At 34.8% G+C, this 25,681-nt stretch overlaps 1 protein-coding gene across 2 annotated transcripts in view; it reads right to left on the reverse strand.

Annotated features, from left to right (window-relative positions):
* The window catches only part of c12.2 (von Willebrand factor A domain-containing protein c12.2), a 108,368-nt gene that overhangs the window by 16,045 nt on the left and 66,642 nt on the right, over window positions 1-25,681 (reverse strand). For both annotated transcript variants that reach the window (XM_071594177.1, XM_071594178.1), the window contains exons 11-26: window positions 24,220-24,395; window positions 23,909-24,015; window positions 22,859-23,049; window positions 20,447-20,657; window positions 18,472-18,620; window positions 13,130-13,286; window positions 12,854-13,034; window positions 11,927-12,132; window positions 9,282-9,433; window positions 8,876-8,987; window positions 7,454-7,592; window positions 6,498-6,703; window positions 5,988-6,167; window positions 5,512-5,654; window positions 742-1,105; window positions 427-566 (exon numbers count right to left, since the gene is read on the reverse strand). In XM_071594177.1, coding sequence (XP_071450278.1) covers window positions 427-566; window positions 742-1,105; window positions 5,512-5,654; window positions 5,988-6,167; window positions 6,498-6,703; window positions 7,454-7,592; window positions 8,876-8,987; window positions 9,282-9,433; window positions 11,927-12,132; window positions 12,854-13,034; window positions 13,130-13,286; window positions 18,472-18,620; window positions 20,447-20,657; window positions 22,859-23,049; window positions 23,909-24,015; window positions 24,220-24,395 — 2,814 coding nt within the window. The remainder of the gene's footprint in view (window positions 1-426; window positions 567-741; window positions 1,106-5,511; window positions 5,655-5,987; window positions 6,168-6,497; window positions 6,704-7,453; window positions 7,593-8,875; window positions 8,988-9,281; window positions 9,434-11,926; window positions 12,133-12,853; window positions 13,035-13,129; window positions 13,287-18,471; window positions 18,621-20,446; window positions 20,658-22,858; window positions 23,050-23,908; window positions 24,016-24,219; window positions 24,396-25,681) is intronic.

Consider the following 25,681-nt stretch of genomic DNA (forward strand, 5'->3'; position numbering starts at 1 on the left):
ATTAATCAACGCTGAATACTAGTTTTTGCAAATCAAACTTATTTACTTGGTATGTTGGGCTATCTGCACTGCGACTATTGTTGAACAGTGTTGCCTTAGCAAAAATATTTCATAATTCAAACATTTCCTAACTTACTACTGCTGCGGAATGGTAGTGTCTTTAATACAAAATGCTAATCGTATTTCAACACAAAATACTAATGGGTCAAAAATAGCTAAGGTATCGTTTCAAACATGGCTATTTTAAACTTATATCTACATTTTTCACAGCTTCAAGTTCTGACTATAAATAAATACATAATTTAAGTGTTGATGTTCAGTATCTAATTAATCTTGAGACATTGGTGCATTTCAGAACACATGATAACAATGCATGTTTATTCATGGACAAAATAATGAATCATTTTAATAACAAATAAAACTTACTCTGGAATTGGAATGTATCGCAGTTTTTGGGACATCACATCAGTAATCTCTAAAAATGCAGCCACACCTGATCTTTTTTTGTCATTTTGTTCTGGGAACGCTTCTTTTGGAGCTTTCCATTCGGGCATGCAGCGAACAATCTTGAAAAATATGAAATAGCTTGTGAGTCTACAAACAAACACAAAACAATTCTTTGCAAATAAACACATTTTATGTCATGTTCTTTGGCTTCTATCACATTGTTCAATTGATCCACTGACCATTATATTATTGATGAAATGTTACAAATTTTAGTGAAAGAAAATTTTACTTTACCTGACCACAATCCTTGAGTAACACTGAAGTGCTATTAGTTGGAGGAGAATTAACTTGTTGATGTCCATTAGTTTCCACAGATGACCTGGGCCATAAATAAATATCATTCTCACTGTGTTTCAGTTCAGGAAACCCTACAGCAACTGTGGCATATGTTTTCTCTGTTGACAGCAATCGATTTGGGGCATCAATCTGATTTCCAATGGCAGAACTAAGGACAAACTTATCCATAGGCTGTGATTCACATCTTTTGATTTGCCCTAAGGTAATGCCCTTTTCTCCATCCTTTGAGTCAAATTCATCCAAATAGACAAGGTGATTTGCGCATGGCACTTGATCACTTTTCTTCTCAAGAACATATTTTCTGGGGAAAAATGAAATCTTGTAATAGCAGGAATACTTTTAAGTACAGTTAACACTCAAGTGAGCATTTTATTGCAAAGCTATCTTAATTTTAAGATACAACAACAACAAATAGTGGAACATCTAACAGAATTCCTTCCATTTGAGTTTCATATTAAAATTAATTTTCTAAATAGTGACTTGCTACTGACCACTGAACTAATTTCCCTTGCTGTACACATAGTTTCAACACCAAATTCCTTGGGCTTACTACAAAAAATGGTACAGAAACTCAAAAAGTACATAATGTATATTCCTACTAGTTCTGTGAAAAATGTTCAATGCATTGCAGGGTTTTTATTCTGGATATTTAATGTCATGTCTTTGTCCATTTTATTCATAAAATAGGCATTTGCACATTTTCTAATTGAATAAAATATATTAATAATAATAATATTATTATTGTCCACAGACCATACACATGTTGGTCATCGAACACAAACAAGTACAATATGAGTATATTTCAACACTCTTAACATGCTTAGTAAAAAAAGAGCATATAAATTAAAGTATGTATTATGAACAAAATGCACTACAACTGCTTATCATTTAAAAATTCATCCAATGAATAATAACACTTCAGTAAGAGAAAGTTGTCGAGTTTCAATTTAAAACTACTTAATTTATCACTCGTTTTCAATGAGTGTGGTAATGTGTTATAAATTCTTACTCCCATCGCCATTGGGATACTATATGAAATTGCTGATTTATGGTAACTTTTGTGGATGTGGTGATGATGATGGGATGTGAATGAATATCAATATTTACATGAAAGAGATGGATGTTATTTTTGAAGACAGAAATGGCAAATATATACATGGATGGAATAGTAAGAACATTTAATTTTTTGAATATCGGCCTGCATGGTATCCTATAAGAACGCATCAAGTACACATCAAATAGCTTTTTTTAATTAAGAAAACTTTGTGCAACATGCATACAGATGATCCCCAAAACACTAGTCCATATGATGCCTTGGAGTAAAACTTTGAATGATACAAAAGTTTCAATACCTCTAAAGACCTGTAAGAACCTAAAAGTGTACACTATAGTGAGCGATTGAGAGCACAGATTATTGACATGAATATTCCATGCACCAGTTTGTTGAACATGTAGACCTAAGAACTTAGTGGTGGATGCACAATTAATCCTTTCATTGTTAAGATCAAAATAAATATCCTCTTTCAATGCCCCTTGATTAAATGCAAAGACTTGTGTCTTTCTACTATTTAATTTTATTTTGTTGTGATAGCACCAGTTCCAGGCACTATCTAAAAACCTTTTTGCGTTTTAACCAGAAGTCTTTGACAACTTCCATCAGAAATTATCAGCAAATATTATTATGGTATTAATGCTTTGGTCATTTTTATTTTTTAATGGTAAGTCATAAATAAATAACAAAAATAAAATGGGTCCCAATTTTGAGCCCTGTGGAACCCCCCCCCCCACTAATAGAATGGGAATCTGATGTATATTTTATAGAGTTTGATGTTGTTTGCCCTATTTAAGATCTTTCAAATAAATAAAATTTTAGCCATTGTATTTTAACACATATTGACGGGAAACAAATCAATACAATGCATGTCCAAGGGCAAATAATGGATTGGATATTAATACAATGTATGTCCAAGGGCAAATAATGGATTGGAACATAGTGACAAAAAGCCAATAACATTTGCCTTTCCAATTCCACTATGCAATTTAATAAAATCATTTTATGTAAACCATACTTATGAAAAAAAATTTATGAAGTATATTGCAGTCCTAATAGCTTGGAACTTTGCTTCAGATAATATTGATATTTAAAATGATACTTTGCTAGATTTTACAATTTACAGCTGCTCTGTTGGGCACAACATCAACTGGGGAAGAAAGAAGCTAATAAAATATCCGATTGATAGAAAAATGTATGTACATGGCATAATTAAGAGCAGGGGTTCAATGGCCTCTGGGAAATATGTTCCCTCCAAGGCCAAACTAGCTTACCCTACTCTTATAGAACCCAGGGCCAGAATATTGGGCTTATTAGTAAAAGAGGGGGAGTCCTCTATAGCATGCATGTACAGGGAAGTAGCAGAAGAAGAAATATAGTCCCAAATAATAAATAATATATGATCCTAACTTTCAGACGGACTATAAACGAATGGCTCTTGTCTGTTGCTGGTGTTTATGCTGAATCTCTCTCCTGAACCTCTTTACTGAATAAATAACACACGTAAAAATAATTCTTTCTTAGCACACAAAGAAAAATAATGAATCAATTTAAGAATACAGTATAGTCACATATTTAAAGTTTCAACCTAAAAAGTTATAACTGTAACGCAAAAGGACAATTATTAGGTACTAAAGATGGCACCATTGAAATAAAGAAGATGGGTAACAGAGTAGGTATTTTAGATAAGAAAAAGAATAGTGCTGTTAAAAAGTTTTCTTATAATGCTATCAGTGCAGAAATAATATATACTCAAATTTGAAGCCAAATGTCAAGAAAACATCAAGATCAATGAAAAATAATTCACCTTGTCTTTTAGCATGTTCTGTTCAAGATATTTGCATGGCATATTGAATTTTTGGCTGATATATTTTAAATTGCCACACCCAACTGAGAACACCAAATGACCTTGTTTTTTTTTCAAAATGCTCACTATATCCATTCATTTGGCTGAGTGTTTTGTATTTTTAAGATTTTCTTTCTATTTCTCAAAATATTCTATTCTTACTACATCAGTGATTACATCAACTACTCTCAATTCCACCCTTGCCATAAAAGAATAAAGAAATGAATTTTGGTATATTTATGATTGTGTTTTATATTTCACAAAATAACCATATCCTAAAGTAAAAATTAATGCAAACACAGACTACAAAAATTAAACATGTGAATTTAGAAAAATATCCTGACAGGCTTTTATCCTTGCCCTACAAGTACTGCCCAAATTTAACTTCTATTCTCACATTAAAACCTCTATAAAAATGCAGAATGCAAGAAGAATTGGGATATTATGAACATGTCAATCTCAAATCCATTCTAGAATGAAGATTGCTCATTCATCAGTGTTCATCATAAAGCATCAGAGAATTCAATGCTTTCATAAACCTAACAAGAACTTATAAAAACATAATCTCCAGTAATACAGCAATCTCCAGTTAATCTACACTGTAATATTGCAATACTAAATTCTAAATAATTTTAAAATTTCAGTGTGCGAGCAAATATTTTAGCAACAACACGAAAATAACATGAACCATGAAATGAGTGGCTAAAAAAATAGGGAATTCTGATGGTCTCATTCTGAAAGGGCATTTAAAAAATAGGTCAAATTTTGATTGCAAAAAAATACACAGCATAGAGTGAGATTACATAGAGTGGCTAAAAAAAATAGGGAATTCTAATGGTCTCATTCTGACAGGGCATTTTAAAAATAGGTCAAATTTTATTTGCAAAAAAATAGACAGTATAGAGTGAGATTACATGGCCCATATAAATTGCATACATAAAACTCCTTCAGACATTTTGTACATTTCTCTAGGAATTTGCTAAATTTGGTACAACAACAATGTGTACAGGCAACATGGAATTTGCCAGTGGTATCAAAAAATTAAATTCAACATTCTAGAGATTCTTGATAAATAAGTGATTATTCAATCACTCCTTAAAAAGAGCAAGTTTTCTAGTATTTTTCATCCAAGTCACCCATATAAATTGGTATAATGTTACTAAAGCTGAAATAAACACAAGGGATACTTCCTAAGGCAGTCGCCTAAGGAAGTAATCGTTGGCTGGGGGCAAAGGAATGCAAATAAAAAAATGGGGTTGAAACTCATGCATTACAGTCATACACTCTTGCACAGTGACCCTTGTGAATCAAAACAATGTACCCACCCATGGTTTGTGAGAAGGAGCTTCTACATACATGGCCTAACAATCCTACAGAGATGAATGGGAAAAGGAAAGAGAAATAATTACAAAAGGTTTGAACAAACTCCCAAGCTTTACAAGCTTGAGTGAGAGAGGGAGTGCCATTGTCTTTTACTAATTGTCTCATCCCTTTTTTTATTCATTCAAGTAGGATTCGTGGGTCTATAGTCTAGAAGTTCCTCCCAGCAAACCCTGAGTGTGGGTATTATTCTCACTCATGAGGGTCACTGTGTGCCCATTAACTGAGTGGGAGAGTGTGTGCAATTTTATTTGCACTATTAATATTTATTTTGCCTACGATTGTGTTCCACCCTCCTTGCTTCCTTTTTCTAAAGTTCCACGAACCCCCTTCACAGACAACAGCCTAAGGTAAACATTCCAACCATCAAGTTTCTCATTTTTTTACATTTTGTTACTGTACTTAGATCAAAGCATCATACCAAACTCACCTGCCATCTGCTGCCTCAATGAGCCAAGAATGTGGGCCAACCAGATGAAGAGAAGATAATTCAAAGGGGACAGTAAATGAATATGAAGTTAATTTTTCAATGTCTATCATTTCAACATAGTTACCACCAACTCGATAAAGGACCTGCGAATAAAATAGGAAATATGTTGCATAAAAATGATGAGATTTTTCATTTCTTGTTATTGGTAAATAACAAACTATGGAAACTCTAAACTTTTATACAGATGACAAGAAGAGTTACCCACAGCATGCATTACAAAATACTAACTAATTAAGACTCTATTTCACTAAAGAGTACGCCTCAAATGTAATCTTTCATGAAACTTCAAAATCTAAAAATCCCTACTTGAAACTTAAAGAATATCCTGATTAAACAATTACAAATCATTAAGATTAAAATTCAAACAGGCATGTATATGTCACCATCAACATTGGAAAATGCTTTTGAAAACATACCCCCCAGTTTTGGTCCATCATGTCTGTTTGGAAACACCACCTTTCCTTCTCTTTGTACATGCTGGTCCCAAAGAATGTCTTTGCTATTCCCTTGGCTTCTTCAAATAATGAGGCAGCGGTCGGTAAAGGCACTTTCTTCACTATGCCAACAGGTGGATCAATGATCAAAAGAGTGTTTGACTGAAGTAGAAAGAATTCAAAATTGAGAGCTGGAAATGAAACTTCCACAAAAAACTATGCTTGCATTCAAAACCACAGGACTCAAAAAAAAACATTTTTCAACCAATCGTTTTATGGCATTATGGTATACTACGATTAATTTTAGTAATTCTTTCAAATTACACTGAAACTACAATCTTTTAATGGTTGAAGTATACTGTGATATAGCAATGACTTTTAGTGACTAATATTACACCCACATAATTAAAATTTCAATCATGATGCTGCAGGAAAAAAATTAGAATGGAAACATTAGCAACAAAAATTAACAATTGTCTTCTAATTACTTACACTTTCCTCATGAACAACCAGGCATCCTTTCAGATCTTTCCCTAATGGTGCTACACTAAATCTGGGATAAATGCCACGGGGTACAGAGAAGTATCTGCTAAGATTAAGCTCATTAATTGAGTCCCCAGAAGGCACCATTGACATCAACGCCACTGGATTAGCAAGCAGAACATGAATTGTATCCTTCTGCTGATTATTTGATTTGTCTGCAGAACAAGGTCAAATCAGAGTATAAAAATTAATGATCACCATAACAGGACCCAAAAAAATCCATCCAATTATTAATTTAGGAAAAATAATAAATTTAGGGTAACTTTACTTTAATTTCCCTGACTTTCTCATAAATTAATTACAAGGGTTTTTTCACCTAGAAAATGCATTGTAGCACAGTGAACTATACTATAAGTAACAATTAATTGCCCTTTTATTAAAGCTCATTATCTCATGCTGAAACAGTGTTTTTAAATGAAGAAAGCATCAGGTGCATTATGATCTTTGCTCACCAAAATGCTCCTTACATCCTCCTTTCAATAAATGGTTAGTACCGGTTTTATAATGCATTAATATTCTTGTTATCTTAATGCATGGCAAGTGCAATTTTTCAGCGTACAAAGTTGACCCTCAAATGCATCTGCATAGCATTTCTTTCAAACTTGAGAGAGTTTAAGTACCAGCAGCTACTGAGTAATACCAATGACAAAAATTTGAAGAATTGTGGGAAGAAAGGGGTCAGGTGCAGTAAAACATTAAGGGGAACACATTGAAATTTGGTGACAGAGCTCGTCCTGAGAGAAGGGAGCAAGGTCAAACAACAAATACCACTGGATAGCACTTTGTGATAACACTGGATGGAACCAAGTACATTTTATGAAAAATTTCTGCACAACATTTTAATGCTAGAAAAATACCCCGAGTTGTTTCCTAGGCCTCACATGCATATTGCATTACTACCACACCTTTATCAACTGCTAGAGCAGAAATGATGTTAGACTCTTTCATTGGTAGAGTCCAGTATGACTGTAGTTCACTAAAAAAGGCAGACCTTGCTTCAGTTTTATCAAGAAGATGAACTTGAGGAGTGACACTGTTCAGGTCCTGAAATTTATGCGAAAACAAAATGGCAGTCAGTGAAATGACAAAATACAGACAACTGAAACTGTCGTTTTAGTACAGAGGTTACGAGACATCCAAATCCTAGGTACACTTGTAAGTTAGATTACCTATGAACACTAATATAGCTAGGGCAAGGTGATAATTCCTGGGCAGCAACTTTGTGTGGCAGGGACATTTGGTCTCCTGCATTAGTCAGAGAATCAGGATTAGTGACTCCAAATTGAATGAAAATAAAATGTATACGAGGAGAGAAAGTACAGAGATTGCCCTGGGGAGTACAAATTCTAGCTATCCTATCAAAAAATTGAACAATTTTATATTTGTTAACAAAGAACCAAATTTGCAGTAGCATCACTCTTCATAAAAAGTTGTAAACAGCTAATGTGTGACATATTATTTGGGACATTATTTACATAAGACTTTTTTAGCATCTAACACTAATGTCTAAGATCAATGTAATCGTGATCAGTGCTTACATCCAATATAGTTTTTCATTCTTTCACTATCAAAGATTACTATTGATTAAAGATGAGCAGTCCATGCAGCAGGTACAATTTAGACAATTTCCAAAATGACTGATAGAAAAGGTAACATAAGTCTGGCACAGGTAGTATTAATTTGTTTCCTAGCCTAAGTTTTACCAATTTCAATGATAATTTATATATTTTTCAAATATTGAAATTAATACTAATGACACTGCTCAAATGGTCCCAAAATGATATATGCTGTCATCCCAATGTTGGTTTCTAGTAACATACTTTAATACCACATATACAAGTTTAAGGTGGACTGAGTATACATCAAAGTGTAATTTTAAGCTCAAAATTATAACTAAAACCCTTTCCTCAAATAGCTGTAAAAGGCAAGGAAAAGAGCAACAGTTAGCTGTAAAACATAAAAGTAACCAATAAAGTCTCATGAATATAAGAAATAGTCAAATAAATGGAAATTTCAAGGAAACAATACAATTCATTACAACACACTTACGAAAAGTATTCTCAGTAGCCTTCATGTTAGGCAGAAGCATTCTCTTTTCACAAGCCATGTGTCAAAATATATACCCAGAAAAAGTCAACTCATTTGTGGCTCATTTTTAAATCAAATTTAGGTTTCCAATGGCCATAAATTTCCAAAAAAGGTCAGAAATGTTTCAAGTTACCCTCAAAGTTATATGGTATTAATTTACATCTTACAGTGAGCACAGAATATAGCAATGCAACCACAAAAATACATCATACAACTTAAAATTTCCCCTAGGCATCTACCTTGAGCTTGAAAAAATTCTCTTGCAGCACAAGTTCATGTTTATTCAGAGGAGAACTGGGGCCTAGATGGGCCATCCATTTTCCAGCGAGCTGCACTTGAGGCAGCGGTAGCCTGAGAGAGATACAAAATTTTTAAAGTCTGCAATGAATTAAAAGTAAATGCCTAAACTGCTTAAAACCTGGCTTCAAAAGTGCATCATATTATCTCACTTTATTCACACCAATAATAAGTCATTTCATTTTAAGAAAATGTTTATTTCAAAAACTTAACAAGTCATTTCCAATCATTAATACAAAATTTGTTTCAATGGAAGGCATGAGTATGAATGACATGAGGTTAGGTCAGCTTTAAATAGTTCATTTTCGAAGATAAAACGTTAGAGGCTATCACAAAGAGATTTCTTACTCTTTTCCAAGGAAAACACTTGATGGTTTAGCTCCAACTGGAATGCCATGTTTATGTAAAGTCTTGATCACCAATTCTTTGGATTCCTTGTTGTATGAGTCAAAATCGAAAACATTCCTAACCACATTTCCAAGTGGCTCCTCAGGAAATTTCTAGAACAAGAATGACATGATCATTGAAATACTTAGAGACAGCTCAAAATTAGATCCTGATTATCATGAATTATATACAGTTCAAAGCTTAGGCTGTTTAATTAGTATGATATAAAAAGTATTTTTTCTTTTATTTATTTATTTAGCCTTAGTCTGAAAACAGCACTTTTTTGGCCTTTACATCGGACTATTATTAGTGAAAACAATGGAGACGATTACAAACATCCAAGCCCTCTGTGGAGGAAAACCCACCCATGTGGGAATCGAACCCGTGACCCTTAGATTGGCAGACAAGGACATTACCCTGCCGCAACCAAGGCCGACATGAAATTATGAAGTTTTATGAAGTTATAAATACTTCCCAAATATGGAATAAAATTTAAATTTGTATTATACATTTAAGTTTCATTAATGCCAACATTTTATACCAAAATTAACTACTCTGTACCAGGTAAATTACTATGTTTAGCACAAAATCCACAGACATGAATACAGACACTCTAGAGATAGGCTGTAACTTTAAACTGATTTTTTATAATTTTAATCAATTTCCATGAGTGGGTTTATCATTTTTGGCAAAAACTTCCTTAATTCATAAAAATTCTGCATTCAAACCAACTATGGTAAGTATCCAACCCAGCTGCAGCTATAACTGCCAAAATTCATTGCAATGTTAAAAAGACTACCAATGCACCAAACAAGATTGGCATGAGACTTTTGAATAAAATTGAGGTACATGTTAAAGATGAGAGACAGAAGCTATAATAGGTCACACCCATTTAGGAAGTGCATAACATGCAGGTGGGAAGGCAGCATTATAAAAGGAGAATTTCATTAGGTAAAGAAGCTTTTACTAAGAGGCAGGAGTTGATGATGGTATTATTTAGGTGAAGGTTTATAAAAAATACTAATAAAAACTATGATAGGGAACTTAGTTTTGTATGGTTCTGAAACTTGGGTCACTAAGTCCAGAGAATTAAGCATTGATCGGTGGCTTTTGAGATATGGGTGTGCAAAAGAATGATGAAATTGATAGAATGGAAAATTCTGAGCATGGTACAGGAAGAGAGGTTTTAGGGAGAAATTTAAAGAAGGCAAGAAAAGTATATGCTGAAAGAGGCAATGAGATGCTGAATTGGGTTAAAGAGGGGGGAGATCTGGGAATTCTTGGAAATCTAGGTAGCAGGAGGAAAAGAACAGGTCTGACAGGTCTTACATATGTATTTTCATAACTTCAGGACCAATAAAGCTATTATTATTATTATTATTACAGAATAGGCATTACAGATGGAATTAAAGATGGTAGAAAGTATGCAGAGGTGAAAATGAGTTATTTTGATGATCTGGTTCAAGGATATTTTGTTTAAGTTTCGTAAAAGGATGAAAGCTTGCTGCAGATAGATCAGATGTCATACCCACTCCACTGGACTATTGTGAACACCCAATTATAAGTGGAACTCCAGTAAAGTTTATTTATAATAGCCCACCACAGTCACAGAGAGAGATCTGGAAACTTAATGCCAATAAAGGTATATTGAAGATTTAAAGTCTTTCACGATTAGCTATGCGTTGGTCCATATTAATGGGGCAACAGTTTAGCTGGCATTGCAGTTGGCATCATTTGACCAGAAGACACCAGCTGCAATGCTGACAAAACTGTTGTCCCAGATATATGGACCAACATTGAGTGAATCCTGGAAGACTTAGATCTTCGATACCTGCACATCACAGAAGCCTTAACAAGGAAGCCTCGGTAAAATTTGCTTTCTCCAGCGTAACTTTATGGAATTTGCATAACATTTTGAAATGAAATGAAATTACTGACTTTGCAATTCCACACACTTTATTTAAAAGCATAACCCAAGAGTCGTCATTGAATATCATCATCAGGTGGTACTCATAGAAGAAAACTTGGTATTAAAACTAGTTAATCATCATTCATTTGGCTTCCAGGCTTTCACATTTAAACAATATAACCATCTAGCCTTTCACATCACACATACATTGAATGCCCAAATATTACTCATATATTTGTGCTGTTCATCAGAGATCCGCATTATGTACACATACAAATCTACTTTATCTACTCAATTCTACTCGTACAAATCTGACTTAAAGAAAATCTAAGGAATGTATCTCACTCAGCCATTGGGGACTGTCTGTACAATTTTATATGAAAAAATGTATCTGAATCTGAAATAAATTAAAAAATCCTTGCATACATCTATCACTGTTTCTCAAAGAGATTCAGTTACATTGCATGCCAATGTTTCCATATTTGCATATTGAAAACAAAACTGTTTACTTTTTCTTATGAACTTTTTTCTTTAAGTGTACATTTTTAGCCTAAATAATGGTAGGCCATTTTAGTGAAAAAAGTAAGCTTATTATTTATGGTATATCAAAGAAAGGGTACAGGATATGGCTATAATTCACAATCACAGAGATATTTTGCTTCATGAGAAAAAGTCATTTTGGATATAAAATACTTACTTGAAGATGGCGTACAATATTGACAACTTCCCTGGTGGAGTATGGATAAGACACCAGTCCCTGATCAGCTAAATCTCTCAGCTCTCCAAAGGCCTTCACTAGTTTGTGAATGATTTCTTCTGGAACATCAGGTCCATAGTTTTTAAGAAGAGCTATTTCAGACTCCTTACTAGGATTATCAACAGCATGGCAACTAAAAAGATCACCTAAAAGATTGAAGTATACATATATCCATATCCAGATAATAAAGATGATGAATTTAAGCAACAAAAACTAATAAAAAAGATACTACGGGTATGTTAATCTTCATTTTATCAATTTTGAAGAAAATCCAGTCAATTTCAACAGAATGAATTGTGCTCAAAATGTTTCATTAAATGGAAAATGGGTTACATGTAAAACAGTCACACACGTGCAATCTTCTGACTAGCTGAATTCCTACACCAAAAAATACAATGATTGTGTTAGTGTCTGAATATAACATGAAGCATAGCAGGGTGTGAAGGAGCTGTAAACATTAGATGCATTTCTAAGACTAGTATTCATAAACAAACATTGAATGAATGCAGTATCTTGATGATAAATCTAATGCCAATCACCTGAAAGAAGCAAAATGTATTTTTTTAAAGGATTCATTGAAAAAATTACAGCAGCCATAAAAACAAATGCTTGCACGTCCATGAAAATGTACAAGAGCTTCCTTCAAAAAGGATTTGAAATCAGCTAAGTGATTCAAAACTTGATTTCTTTTACAAACATATTAAGTTCACATAAGAATGGTTCTGCCATACCAAATCTCGTTCACTTTTCAGAATAATTTTTAATCTTATTCCTTTCCCTTCTAAAAATCAATAAGTGATAATTAAAAATAGTCCATTTATGTGTGTTGTATGTTTCTGGCCTAGAACACTATTCACCAAAACATACCTAAGGCACCAAAGAAATCATTTCCCAAAAATGGGAAACCAGGACGATTGGCTAATACGATCATCCTGAAATCATCATGCAATGGAATGACTCTTGGATCCCCAGTATGAGCACGTGCATCTGATTTTCTCACAATCCTTCGACCATCTGATAATATCATCTCTCCAGACTCAACAAGTGTCTGAAAAGTAAGAATCAATAACCAAATCAATCCAATTTTACATTAAAGCTATTTTCATTATATTTTACATTGTTTTATATCATGCTGATTTTCACCTTTAGAATGCAAGTTACATGTGTTGGTGCCTTATCTGCTTCATCCACTACAAGTACATGGCCCCACTTCACAGCCTGCACCAATGGTGAATCCTCATACACCAAAATGCCTCCTTGCACAGTTGGTTGGATTGTCAGAGTCTGTACAGTTGTATCCCTGAAAAAAAGAACAAACCAAAACAATTAAATTTATTGCAACTGCTATTATTGTCATTCAGGTAGTTACAGATGTTGTAGTAACAATTTAAAGGTAAATAATAACTGCATGAATTTTTCACAACCCTGTGTCAATCTTTATGATATATCATTTCTTACATGAAAGACTAGGAATGCAATGAAATTCACAGCAACAACATATACAGAAGCTCGTATAAGGAAAAATGCCAAGTGAAATTTTATAGTTATTTACATGATGGTTGACAGGAAAGTACATATTGAAGCCAGGACAACCTTAAGAAATTGCATACTGAGGAATTAGAAAAAATAAACAAAATTGCCGCATGACTTTAAGATGTCAGTTATGAGATTAAACCAGTCATACTACCATTAAGGTTGGTAAAATTTAAGTTTTTTCAAAATCCTCAAAAGTTATAATAAAACTGCCTCCTAATAGTATAGCTTACTGTTTATTTGCACTTTTACATAAGAGAATTATCTTTGTTTAGTACTTTATTTAAAAACTTATTTTTGAAATACTACCTTGAACAAAAAGTTCCCGGAATAACCACCGTGTGGCGCTCCCATCGTTCCGATTTGAGTTCTGTTTTTTTTGTTAAATTGGTACATCTGTTGTTGATATTCCCTTTAAATCTTAGTGTCATAACTTGACATTTGCAAAAGTTACGTAGCCAAGAGTACATCTATCTCTGTGTGTGTTGGCGATTTTTTACAATTGCAGAAATGGATTTAAATTTCCAACAACGAACTTGTATTAAATTTTGCGTAAAAAACAGATTTAGTGGCGCACGGACGTTGGAAATGTTGGAAAAGTGTTTCGGCAACGATTCTCTAAAAAAAACCGTCGTTTACCAGTGGCACGAGCGGTTCAGAAGTGGTCGTGAGTCAATCGAAGATGATGAACGCAGTGGCAGACCATCGACATCGAAAGTCGGTGAAAAAATTGATAAAGTAAAAGAAATGTTGGTCAATAACCGCAAATTAACCATCAGAGAAATAGCGGAGGACTTGAACATTGCCTATGGATCCGCCCAAGACATTGTGGTTAATGATTTGGGTTTCCGTCGTGTAGCAGCAAATTTGGTGCCAAAAGACCTCAATTTCATGCAAAAAAGAGACCGTGTTGACATCGCAAAAGACATGATTTGCGAGGCTGAATCCGATCCCACATTCATCAAAAGGATCATTACTGGAGACGAGACGTGGGTTTATGAGTACGACACGCAATCCAGACATCAGGCAAGTGAATGGCGTTCACCAAATGAGCCGAGACCAAAAAAACCACGTCGTTTTCAGTCAAAAAAGAAGGCAATGCTGACGGTTTTCATGGATTACAACGGTGTAGTGCATCATGAATTTTTGCCAGAAGGCCAGACAGTAAACAAAGAGTATTATTTGGGCGTTATGAGACGTTTGCGTGAAGCAATTCGCCGAAAGAGACCAGAAATGTGGGCAGAAAACTCGTGGATTTTGCACCATGATAACGCACCGTCGCACAGTGCTATCATTATTCGTAATTTTTTGACGAAAAATGCAACAAATACCATCCAACAGCCACCGAATTCACCTGATTTGGCTCCCTGTGACTTCTTTCTGTTCAATCGAGTTAAAAAACCATTACGGGGAACGCGTTTTAGCAGCCGAGAGGAAGTAATGGAAAAATCGCAGGAAGCACTGATGGACATACCGAAAACCGACCGTAACTTTTGCAAATGTCAAGTTATGACACTAAGATTTAAAGGGAATATCAACAACAGATGTACCAATTTAACAAAAAAAACAGAACTCAAATCGGAACGATGGGAGCGCCACACGGTGGTTATTCCGGGAACTTTTTGTTCAAGGTAGTAGTTTACTATTACTGTAATGTTGAAATATTTGGATATAATCATTTTTGGCTAGACTAGACTAGGATGACGCCGTAGCGTCGAAACTAGTCGTACCTGAGATAAAGTGGTGGATTGGAACAAAGTTTTTCTTTTTCATTTATTAAAATGAACTCCCACAAAGTTGAGGCTGAAACTATTGAGATAATGAAGAACGCAAGTATAGCGAAAAAGGCCAAATTATACCGGACTGTGACAATTAAATCCAGGATAGCGTCGTTAAACATCTACTTCAACAGTAGATGTCTCGCCTTAGGATTTGTCCCGAACTACGTCAACGTGAAGACTAACAGCAGATCAACAAGAGGACGTCAAGCAGTCCAGGAAGCGCAACGCAAATGGGTGAAGAAGGAACTCCAAGGCTGGTACGCAAAAAGGAACAGCATGGAAGAATACAGGTTCCTACTCACAAGGGAACTGTGGCGGGACCTTCACTTGATGGAATGGGCCATACTAGACGACTATGTACGCGAAAAGAGCAGTGTGATAGCACAGAAAAAGAGGTTAATCATTAATGATAAATTTAAGCACCTTCAAGAGACAAAATTGGTTTCCCATCAGGAACCTCAAAGGGTGAACGCTCCCATAACCTTCCACAACAGAGTGATCAATCTTTCGGACGTAGTGTTTGACACGAAAGAAATAGCCCTACTGGAAAAAGGACTCAAGTTTGTGCCCAGTACTCCAGTCGGAGCAAAGGATGTCGAGAATCTGGCACTAGACTGTGAAGTGTCCTTGGAGAAACGGGATATTGGTTTGAAAACTATAATCGCTCAAAAACTCCCAAGCTTACTGAAAGTCCAAACGAGAGCCAAGTCGGGGGAGTGCAAAGTTATTAGTTCTATTCAGAAGCGATTGAGAGAGAACAATTTAATCATTGAAAAGGCGGACAATGGGAACGTAATGGTAGTGATGAAGAGAGAGGACTACACGGATAAATGTTATGACTTCATTAAGAATAACAAGATAGTATAGCTTTCATCGGACCCCACTAAAAAATTCCAAGAAATTGTGAAATAATCGCTTTCCTCCACTCCAACTTTTCTCAAGTCCAGCGAAATTTACAAAGCAACTACTATGAATCCAAGAGCTCCCAACTTTTTCGGCCTCCCAAAATTGCATAAAGTAAACATTCCTATCCGACCGGTCATCTCCAGTGTGAATTCCCCTTCCAGAAAACTTGCGGCGGTGCTGAATTCAAGATTTAGAGAGTTGACAAATTTCCAGCCAAGATAAGGAGTGAAGAATACTGTGACTTTTTCTGAGCAACTTTCCAAAATTAAACCCCCCACCACCAAACATTTTTTAGTGTCTTTTGATGTGGTGAACCTCTTTACCAACATCCCGGCGATGGAAGCAGTCAATGTGGCAAAGAAATTTTTTATCAAATACAGTGACAGACACAAACGGCATCAGTGACCTAGTGACCCTTGCCAAAGTGTGTGTGTAGCAAAACTATTTTAAATTTAATGGTGATTATTTTAGACAAACAGAAGGTTTAGCCATGGGGTCACCTTTGTCACCGCTCCTAGCCGACCTTTTCATGGACGAGTTCGAACAAAAATTGTTTATGAATAGTTCAGTTAACACAAAAAACATTTACTTCTGGGTCCGCTACATGGATGACATCTTTGCAATATGGACTGGCACTGAAAGACAACTGCACAGTTTTTTGTCAGTTTTAAATTCTCAGTGTAATAATATCAAGTTTACGTGTGAAAAAGAAAATGAAGGAAAACTAAGTTTTCTGGACGTTACAGCGACTAAAAGGGAAAAAGGATTCCAGTTTCAATTATATCGCAAAACCACCACTACAGACCATGTAATTCCTGCTGACTCCCGCCATCATGTATCCCAAAAATTATCCACATTCCACTTCCTACTGAATAGACTACTTAATATTCCCCTCTCGATAGGAAAATTTAACGAGGAATTGGTGACAATCAAATCTATAGCAACTACAAATGGCTACAGTGAAAAAATGGTGGACAAAATGCTCGGCAAGAAACGCTCCATAAGAGCCCAACGGCTACTTTACAATTCAGGGAAAACTATTAAGGAAAAACTTAAGTGGGTAAAATTGCCCTATTATGGTGTCCCGTCCGAAAAAATTAGCAAATTGTTCCCGAAAGACAAATTCAGGATTGCTTTCTACAACAAACAAAATTTAAAAATGTTCATAAATAAAACTAAAGATATAGTTGAGCCACTGGAAAATAGTGGGATATATGAAATGGTTTGCAGGAATTGCAGTGCGAGGTACATCGGGCAGAGTGGTCGAGCGGTGCAGACAAGAGCGGAGGAACACAAGAGGTGCTACAAGAAGTGTAACCTCGCCCAATCCCACTTTGCCAAACACCTGTGGGAGGAAAATCACACCAGTGATTTCATCCCCAAAATTCTACATTGTGAAGAAAAAGGGAGGAGGATGGACAAGAAGGAAGAGTTGTGATCCGGAGAACAATGAAGAAACATCTTTTACTCAATGACATTCTGTTTGAGAACGTATCACCTCTCCTGGAAGCTTCCCTAGCAATAACAGAAAAACAGAACCTCTAATCCCTTCCCCCTAACTCCCATGGACTCCTAACCCATACCTTTATCCCCATTAGCCATTGACTCAAATTATACCGACCAATGAAATTTTCCCCTTTCTTAACCCACCTTCCAATCCCCCCCGCTCACTAATGCTTTTCCTGGTTTTTCCTACCCTCTCCCACATTCCTTCGTACCTACCCCCATACTCCCCTCCCCGCCCCCTCTTCCCACAACTCCCCCACCCTTTCTTGAAGAGGGTATATATACAATGATTGTGACTTTAAACTTCGTACCTGAGGATGACGCCGTAGCGTCGAAACTAGTCGTACCTGAAATAAAGTGGTGGATTGGAGCGAATTTTTCTTTTTCATTTATCAAGTAATTCATATTTACTTTACTATTAAAGTGACTATTTTTTCTGTAAAGATTGTAGGGGATAAGCTCTACTTTCATCTAAAATATTTTTTAAATACTTGAATAGTGAGATCATCCATCTTTACATTACGTCATAGTATATTTTGTTTTATTTTTAAAAGGATTTTATCAAAATGTTTTAATTAATTTATTTTAATAGCAATAATAGCATAATAGGAACACAAACTCACCAACTGTTTACAAAATGTGTAAATTATAGAATGCAGTCCTAGCATAGGATAACATTGTTTTCACTTGACCCTTATATCAATATGATAATAACACCTAAATGCTTTAATTTCATTAGCACATGTCAATACAGCTTACCTGTGTAACTGAATGTATTCTCTAGGCCTGTTAAGCAGATACAGCATTCGATCAACTAGTTTGTTCTTCCCAACACCTTGGTTTCCTACCAGGAGTAAATGTTCACCCAGGTTAAAATCCTGAATGAGCCACTCCAACTTTTGCATGTGCTTAAAAAATTTAAAAAGATTATAATGAATGAGTAAAGGATGCATAGACTTGGACAACACTTTTTAAAGCTACAGTAGAATCTTGATTTGTCATAACAGGAATAGAGCATGTTTAGGAATAAAATAAGTGCATTTTATGCGCCATGAAATATGATAGTGTTAAACAATACAATTTTTTAGAACCATAAAAGCTGTTTGTTAACCTGTATAACTGAAGCAAAATAAATTCTCATCCTCAATTTTATCAAGGATCAGGGTTTACAGATAACATTTGCAACATGGGAAGGCCAAGAAGTACTCGGCCTGACCTAGAGATGGCAGTAGTTGTTTGAAAAATATCACTGTATTAGAAAGTATGCAATCTATAGAGCATATGTTTCAAGTTTGAAGATGCAACGTAGTAAATTATTTGTTTGGCAGCAAGATTATTTTCTGTTCTCAAACTTGAAAAAATGGCTAGGTGGTCAAAGATTTTCCAACCGTGAAGAAGTGATGTCGGCAGTTAATGGCTATTTTGAGGAGCAAGACAGTTCTTATAATAAAAAGCATAACGAACTTATTAAACATCGCTGGGAAAAGTATATACAGCTGAAAAGAGATGATGTTGAAAAAAAAATACATTTTTTTCCAAAATTGTTGTGTTTTCTCTGTTGGGTCGGGTACTTCTGGGATTACCCTCGTATTTATTAACCATAAGGTTATAGTTAAAAATATGCAGCATAATATGATAACGCTTATAGAAACAATACTTATTTTTTGCCATCAACTAGGAATGGGTTTTATCATTTTTGTTTGAATGGGCTCACTCATATGAATAAGCTACTACAGCAAGCATAATCTATTTGTCACTGGGATCAGCAAAGAGTATTCTCAAGGTCAATCACTTTCCTCATAATATTATTGTCTACAAACAACAGTAACACTTTTGCAACTAGGCGTTTCCAGCAGAAATGAAAGGAAATAAAAAAATATTGAATAAAAATTAAAATTGCACATTAGAATTAATCACAAATGTATGGAAAATCCTCAAGCATTATAAAACAGAAAATGGTTCATTCATAATGGGTATGCTTCTTCCTGTCACTGCCAAAATTGTATAATCTCTGCTGTTTATTTCTAATCAAATGCTTCATTGGAAACAGCCATTAGTTAAATTGCAACATCAAATTTACATAATTCCAAATAATAATTCCATAACAGCACTTAATAAATTGGCTCAGGATGCTCATTCTTACGCGTAACATCAAGTTTTTTTGCAGATTCAAGAGTGTACTGCGTTTCCTTAAGTATAGCATGCAATAAACCTAAAACAATTAAGCTAGCATTGTAGGCTTCAACATGAAGCACTTATTCACGTTAATAGAAAACAGGAATCGAGACTGGGCTGGAAAAAAATTCCATAAATCAGAGTCACAATATCTCATCATTTAAAGATGAAACTAGATTAAACCATACAAAAATCTTGAGGGCATAAATTGTAATGGGTAACTCATATACATGCATGTGAATTAATTACTCCCAGCTACAGTGTGGCTTCTATTTTAAAAAAGATAAAAATTAATTGAGAGCAATTTATGACACTGAAAGCATTATAGAAATGTGAGAACTAGAGAATGAGAAGGCAAAAACAAACCTAAATTTACCTCATGATTATGGAAAAGGATATCTAAATTTACCATTCATTTTGAAGCTAATAGAAAATTTGCTCTGGTTGTTAGGTACATGTAAGTCATCGAGGATTAGCCTCAGCAAAATATTAAGTCAGTTTCCCCAGTCCTGCTCAGATGTGTCCACTTCCATAAAACTCAAGGCAAAGGAATACCAACCTGAGGGACATCATAGAAAAGAACATCTGGTACTTTTGTTTTGTTTTTTGTTTCATGCCTTGGCACAGTTGTCTTTCCAATGGTGATACTGTCCTCAGTCAATGTAGTGTCCGGAAATGCAGACTCTTTCATAAATGTTTTATCAGGAGCCTTTAAATCAAAACCATCCAATTCTCTGTTTAAGGCTTGTTGGGCAAGGCTGGGTAAAAACCTGATATAAAGCATAAAAAGAAGACTTTGAAACCAATTCCAAGCACCAATCCTTGGCAAATGACAGCAAAATTGAAAATTTTTTAAAGCAGTATTTGTCATATTTAGTAATTAAGGCATATTGTACATCTTTGGGCATGACAATGAAAATAAAATTTGGCTACATTCAACACCAATATTTATGATTGGTTATTGACTTTATCATAATGTGGAATAACTATAAGTGAAAACATGTTAGTTCTGTGAGTTCATAACATGGATCCTAATCTCCACTCTTTTTATACAGGCTATGGTAGCATAGCTTCCTTTTTTAAAGGGGTTTTGCTTTATAAAAAGAAAGTTATGTTGCTGCACCCAGTAGCTATATCGCGTAGGATATCAAGGTATTTTTGTAAAAATAACACTGGATAGGAAAAATTTGTACTTCAACACAGTATAATATAAAGAATCATGCAAAATTCGTATTACAATAGCTTATAATGGATTGTTATAAACATAATAAACACATTTTTCAATCAACAGTATATAGAAACATGGTCGCCGATAGGAAAGCCCGCTTTATGAGAGTGCTTACTTCAGTAATATTAACAATCAAAGCAGCCTAGCAGTTTAACAATTAACATGCTTACATCATGAATTTTGTTTACGATTAAATAGAGAGATTTCATACCCTTAAAATTGCAATAAATCACAAATCCCAATGAACTATTTTCATTATCAATAAATGAAACAGGCTAGGTAACAATAAACTTAGCCATACAGTGAAACTTCTATTTTTTTGTTTTATGATAGGGGCAAATTAATAAGCTGAAACTCATGAGAAAATTTAAGTTAATGGTAAATGTAATATGCATAAACTAGAAGCAAATAATGTTATAAAATTACACAAGACTATGAAATGCTAGACTCTACCTGAACGAAGAATGGTAGACACTATCTGATGATGATGCTCACCATCAAAATCTTGGTCATGTTTTAATAAAGTTCGTGTGGAATTACAAAGTTACTTCCTTCATTTTAAATATGCTGTGAAATGGATTTCCATAAAGTTAATGGAAATGAGAGTACTCATGAAAATTTCCAGAATCAATAGCATTTGAAGTTTCACTGTGTGTATTAAGCTGATTAGCACACAAAAAGGAATATAAATTTTTCAATTATGATATGAAGGTCATTTTCTGCAAACCTAAATGTGATGACTTCAAACAAAACAATCTCATCTATAACTCTAAGAGTAGCATATTTAATTAATGCATCTTTAAATATTATAACGGTTACAGAAGATGATGACCCAGCATTTTATTTTTCTTTTGAAACAATATTCCAATGGTGGGATGAAAAAACCACATCAATTTTTCAAAGACAGAAGTCAATGTACTGATTCAGAGGCACAAATATCTTTCTGCGTTTAACCAAATTTAAAGACTTACAAATGAATATTAGACTTAGCCTTTGGGGTAACAGAACATAGTAGGTCAGAGGCTTTTAGGATGTGGGTGAGACAGAGAATGGAGGAAAGAAATTGGACAGAGAGGAAGACAAATTTTGAGGTTTTACCATTAACTTAACCATCCACTACATTCCCAAGCCTAACTCAACGAGACACAAACTGACATTTTACATTACAAAAAAATATCTTCAATTGCACAAACATTCTACATCTCTTCACTCCATCCAAGATTCCCAATCTTTTCCTGCCCCTTATTTTGGACAGAGAATAAAAAAAATGCTGAGTTTTTTTAATAGGGTGGAGGAAGAGAGGATATTACAGGAGGAAATCGGAAAATGGCAGGGGGAAATGGATTGTTAAAGGATTTGATAAAAGGGGGAATATTGGGTAAGCAGGGTAAAGGAAGAAAGACATTAGGCTTTTTAGACAGCATGAAGACAGACAGAAGTTACAAAGACACGAAGAAAGAAATTAAAGTTCCCACAATACTAAGAAATAAAGAGTCATTAGGGATCATCCAAATACCTACCAATGAAATAATTAAAATACACTGATACACTGACTAACATTTTCCTGAGATTTACAACTAGAAAATAAATTTTCTCAAACAAAGACAAAGATGAGCACAAGAAACCATAAAATATCAAGTTACCTTTAAAGGAATTTCTTAAAACCCCTGGGTTGTTGTTAAATGTATATATGGGTTGGATTAAAATGTAAATATGTACACTATTAAATAATTAGAAACATACCTAGACAGACAGGCTCGATGTATTATGTCGTAAACACTATCTGCGGGATACAAAGCCATCCGACGGGCTATTCTCAGAAGCTGTCGAGTGGAGATAGAGGCCGATAGAGATTTAACAGTTGGATCCACCGATGATCTTAAACTGTGAGTTATATTCAGAACTTTCTTCATAGCAGGGTTAACAGTGCCATACTGAAATAAGGAAGGTCTATAAATGATAATCATCTTTCATTGAAAATGTGGAGAATCTGAGAAAAATATTTCAATGGGCACAGTGAGCATCTTAATATACATTTTTTTGCTGAATTAACATGCTGCCTATTGATAAAACAAGGCATTCAGTAATGCTCTCCTGTAGTAGTGGCTTTTCTTTACTCTGCCATTAAACATAATATAGTAAAATAATTTTTTTAAATAGCCAATGAAAGCTATGTGTGCCCATTAGACAACTGATAAAAGAGCTGATAACCAGAAAAAGCAGCTCAGATGTAACACTCCTGCGGAGTAGGTACTTTATTGTAAAAGGCTAGAACATCAAATATCAGTCTGCAAACAATATCAAAAAATTTCCAGAGGAAAAATTTGTTGCAGAAAATTGTAAACAATTTTAGCTTAAATTGATATAAATTGTCCATGATAACTATTAATATTGTGCTTTCTAGTGGATAAATGTTATTAAGTGATGAAGTGTATAAAATTATAATTTCCAAGAAATATAACAAATGCCTTGGGCATCATTTCCACTAGGATTTTCACAAACTATATATCTTAAGGTTAAAATAACCTTTGGATTATTCAAAGACAGCAGCTTCCAGTGTATATCAATGAATGGATGTTTCACCAAAATAATTGGTCAGTCACAAAAAATCATGCCATTATTGACCATTATTAACCACCTTACATTTCTGAGAATTTTCCATCACAGCATATTGATGATAATTGTTTAGATGGATTCAATAGAAAAAAAAGTTGTTCCATTAGATACGTGAGAAACCACACTTGCATATTGATCACATAAATTACTGTTTTATCATCACACTGATTAACTTACTAATCTTTCAATGATGCTCAGCTCCTCTGCAAGACTTAGTGCTCTCATTTCATGATACATGAATAGACTTAGAAGTTCTGGAGAAAGCCATTGCCCAGTACTTCCACCTGTACATCAGTATGAAAATGGCCATGATAGATAAATTTCACATTAAACAACATTTTCAAATTCTCGGTTAATATTATCTAGTCAGTAATAATTGCAAAATTAAATAATTCACTTTAAAAATCCCTTGTTAATCATTGTGAATTTACAGAATATATAATTTAGTGGAATTTACAATTCACATAATTATATATGCTTTCACTTACCTATTATTGGAGGATCAGCTAATGCAATAATCCTAAAAGATGGATGCATTCTCAGTACTCCAGATTTCATCATACTTACATCATCAAGATTATTTTCTTTCTTAATTTCATCATAACGGTCATGCCTTAGGATTCTTTGCCCATCATAGAGATGTAGTTCACGGTCATGAACTAGCCTAGAGGAATCAAATAATTTTTCAATTAACGAAAAAAATATATATCATATACTCAGTTATCAACCCAAAGGTTGGTTTGGTAGGTGATGGTAAATTTCACCCAGTATTAAGCTCAACGGCATGTGAAAGTCAGACATCAAGGTAGGGGGGCGAGTTCCTATTCCTGTGCCGGTTATGGTTTCCCAGGAAAATCTAGTATCCAAAAAATCACAAAGCTTGGGTGAAGCTGGGGGTATCCAGAGAGGCTTGCCAGAGAATCAAACCCAGGCCCTCTGGTCAGTAGTCCAATGCTCTACCCCTGGACTACCGTGACTCAAGTGTACTTCAATACTCAGAAAAAATAATGGAAGTTTTCTAATATATCTAAGTATATAGAAATATACCATTAAATGGCAAAATCTTGATTTATTTTTTATAATTTCCCAAATATATAGGTATTTTGTTGAACAGTCAGTCATCTTATAATAATGTTAATAGACCATCACTTTCATTTCTCATCAATAGCAATATTAAATTGACTCAGAGCCATTGAATTTACAAATACTGGAGAATTATTTAGTCCTACAAATTAAGTCCATGTATGTTTATCAGTCAGCCAAGGGGCTGCAAGCATTGCTTAGTGAATTGGAAATTCAGTGCGACAGGTATGGGATGAGAATCAATATTAATAAAACAAAGGTTATGCGATTTTGAAGAAAGAAAAAGGCTAAGCTTAACATTAAAATAGGAGGGCAAAAACTAGAGCAGGTAGAACAGTTTACATATCTCAGTAGTGTTTTGGACCAACACGGTCAAAGTAGTAGGGACATAAGGAGAAGAAATGCGCTAGGTAAAGAGGCTTTCACAAGGAGGAGGGAGTTGATGATGGGCACGTTGAGTAAGGATGTTAAGAAAAGACTCGTTAAAACTTTGATATGGAGCGTAGCTATGTACGGCGCGGAAACATGGTCATTGAAGCAGGAGGATAGACGTAGACTGGAGGCTTTTGAAATGTGGGTGTGGAGAAGAATGGAGAAGGTAAAATGGACAGAGAAGAAAACAAACGAGGAAGTACTTGGTATGGTGGGCGAAGAGAGGGGTTTGTTGGGAGCAATCCTATGGAGGCAGGAAAAGTGGCTGAAGGGAGTATTGACCGGCAGCGGGATGTTGAAGACTGTAAATGAGGGGAGAATGTTTGGCAAACGAGGAAAGGGAAGGAACAGGATAGGGATGTTGGATGGGATGAAGGGAGGAAGAAAGTACTTAGAGCTGAAGAGGGACCTGATGTAGAGTAGGATGTTGTGTTT

This window comes from Hetaerina americana, unplaced genomic scaffold, assembly GCF_022747635.1.
Source record: "Hetaerina americana unplaced genomic scaffold, ioHetAmer1.1.p SCAF_6, whole genome shotgun sequence".
NCBI lineage: Eukaryota > Metazoa > Arthropoda > Insecta > Odonata > Calopterygidae > Hetaerina > Hetaerina americana.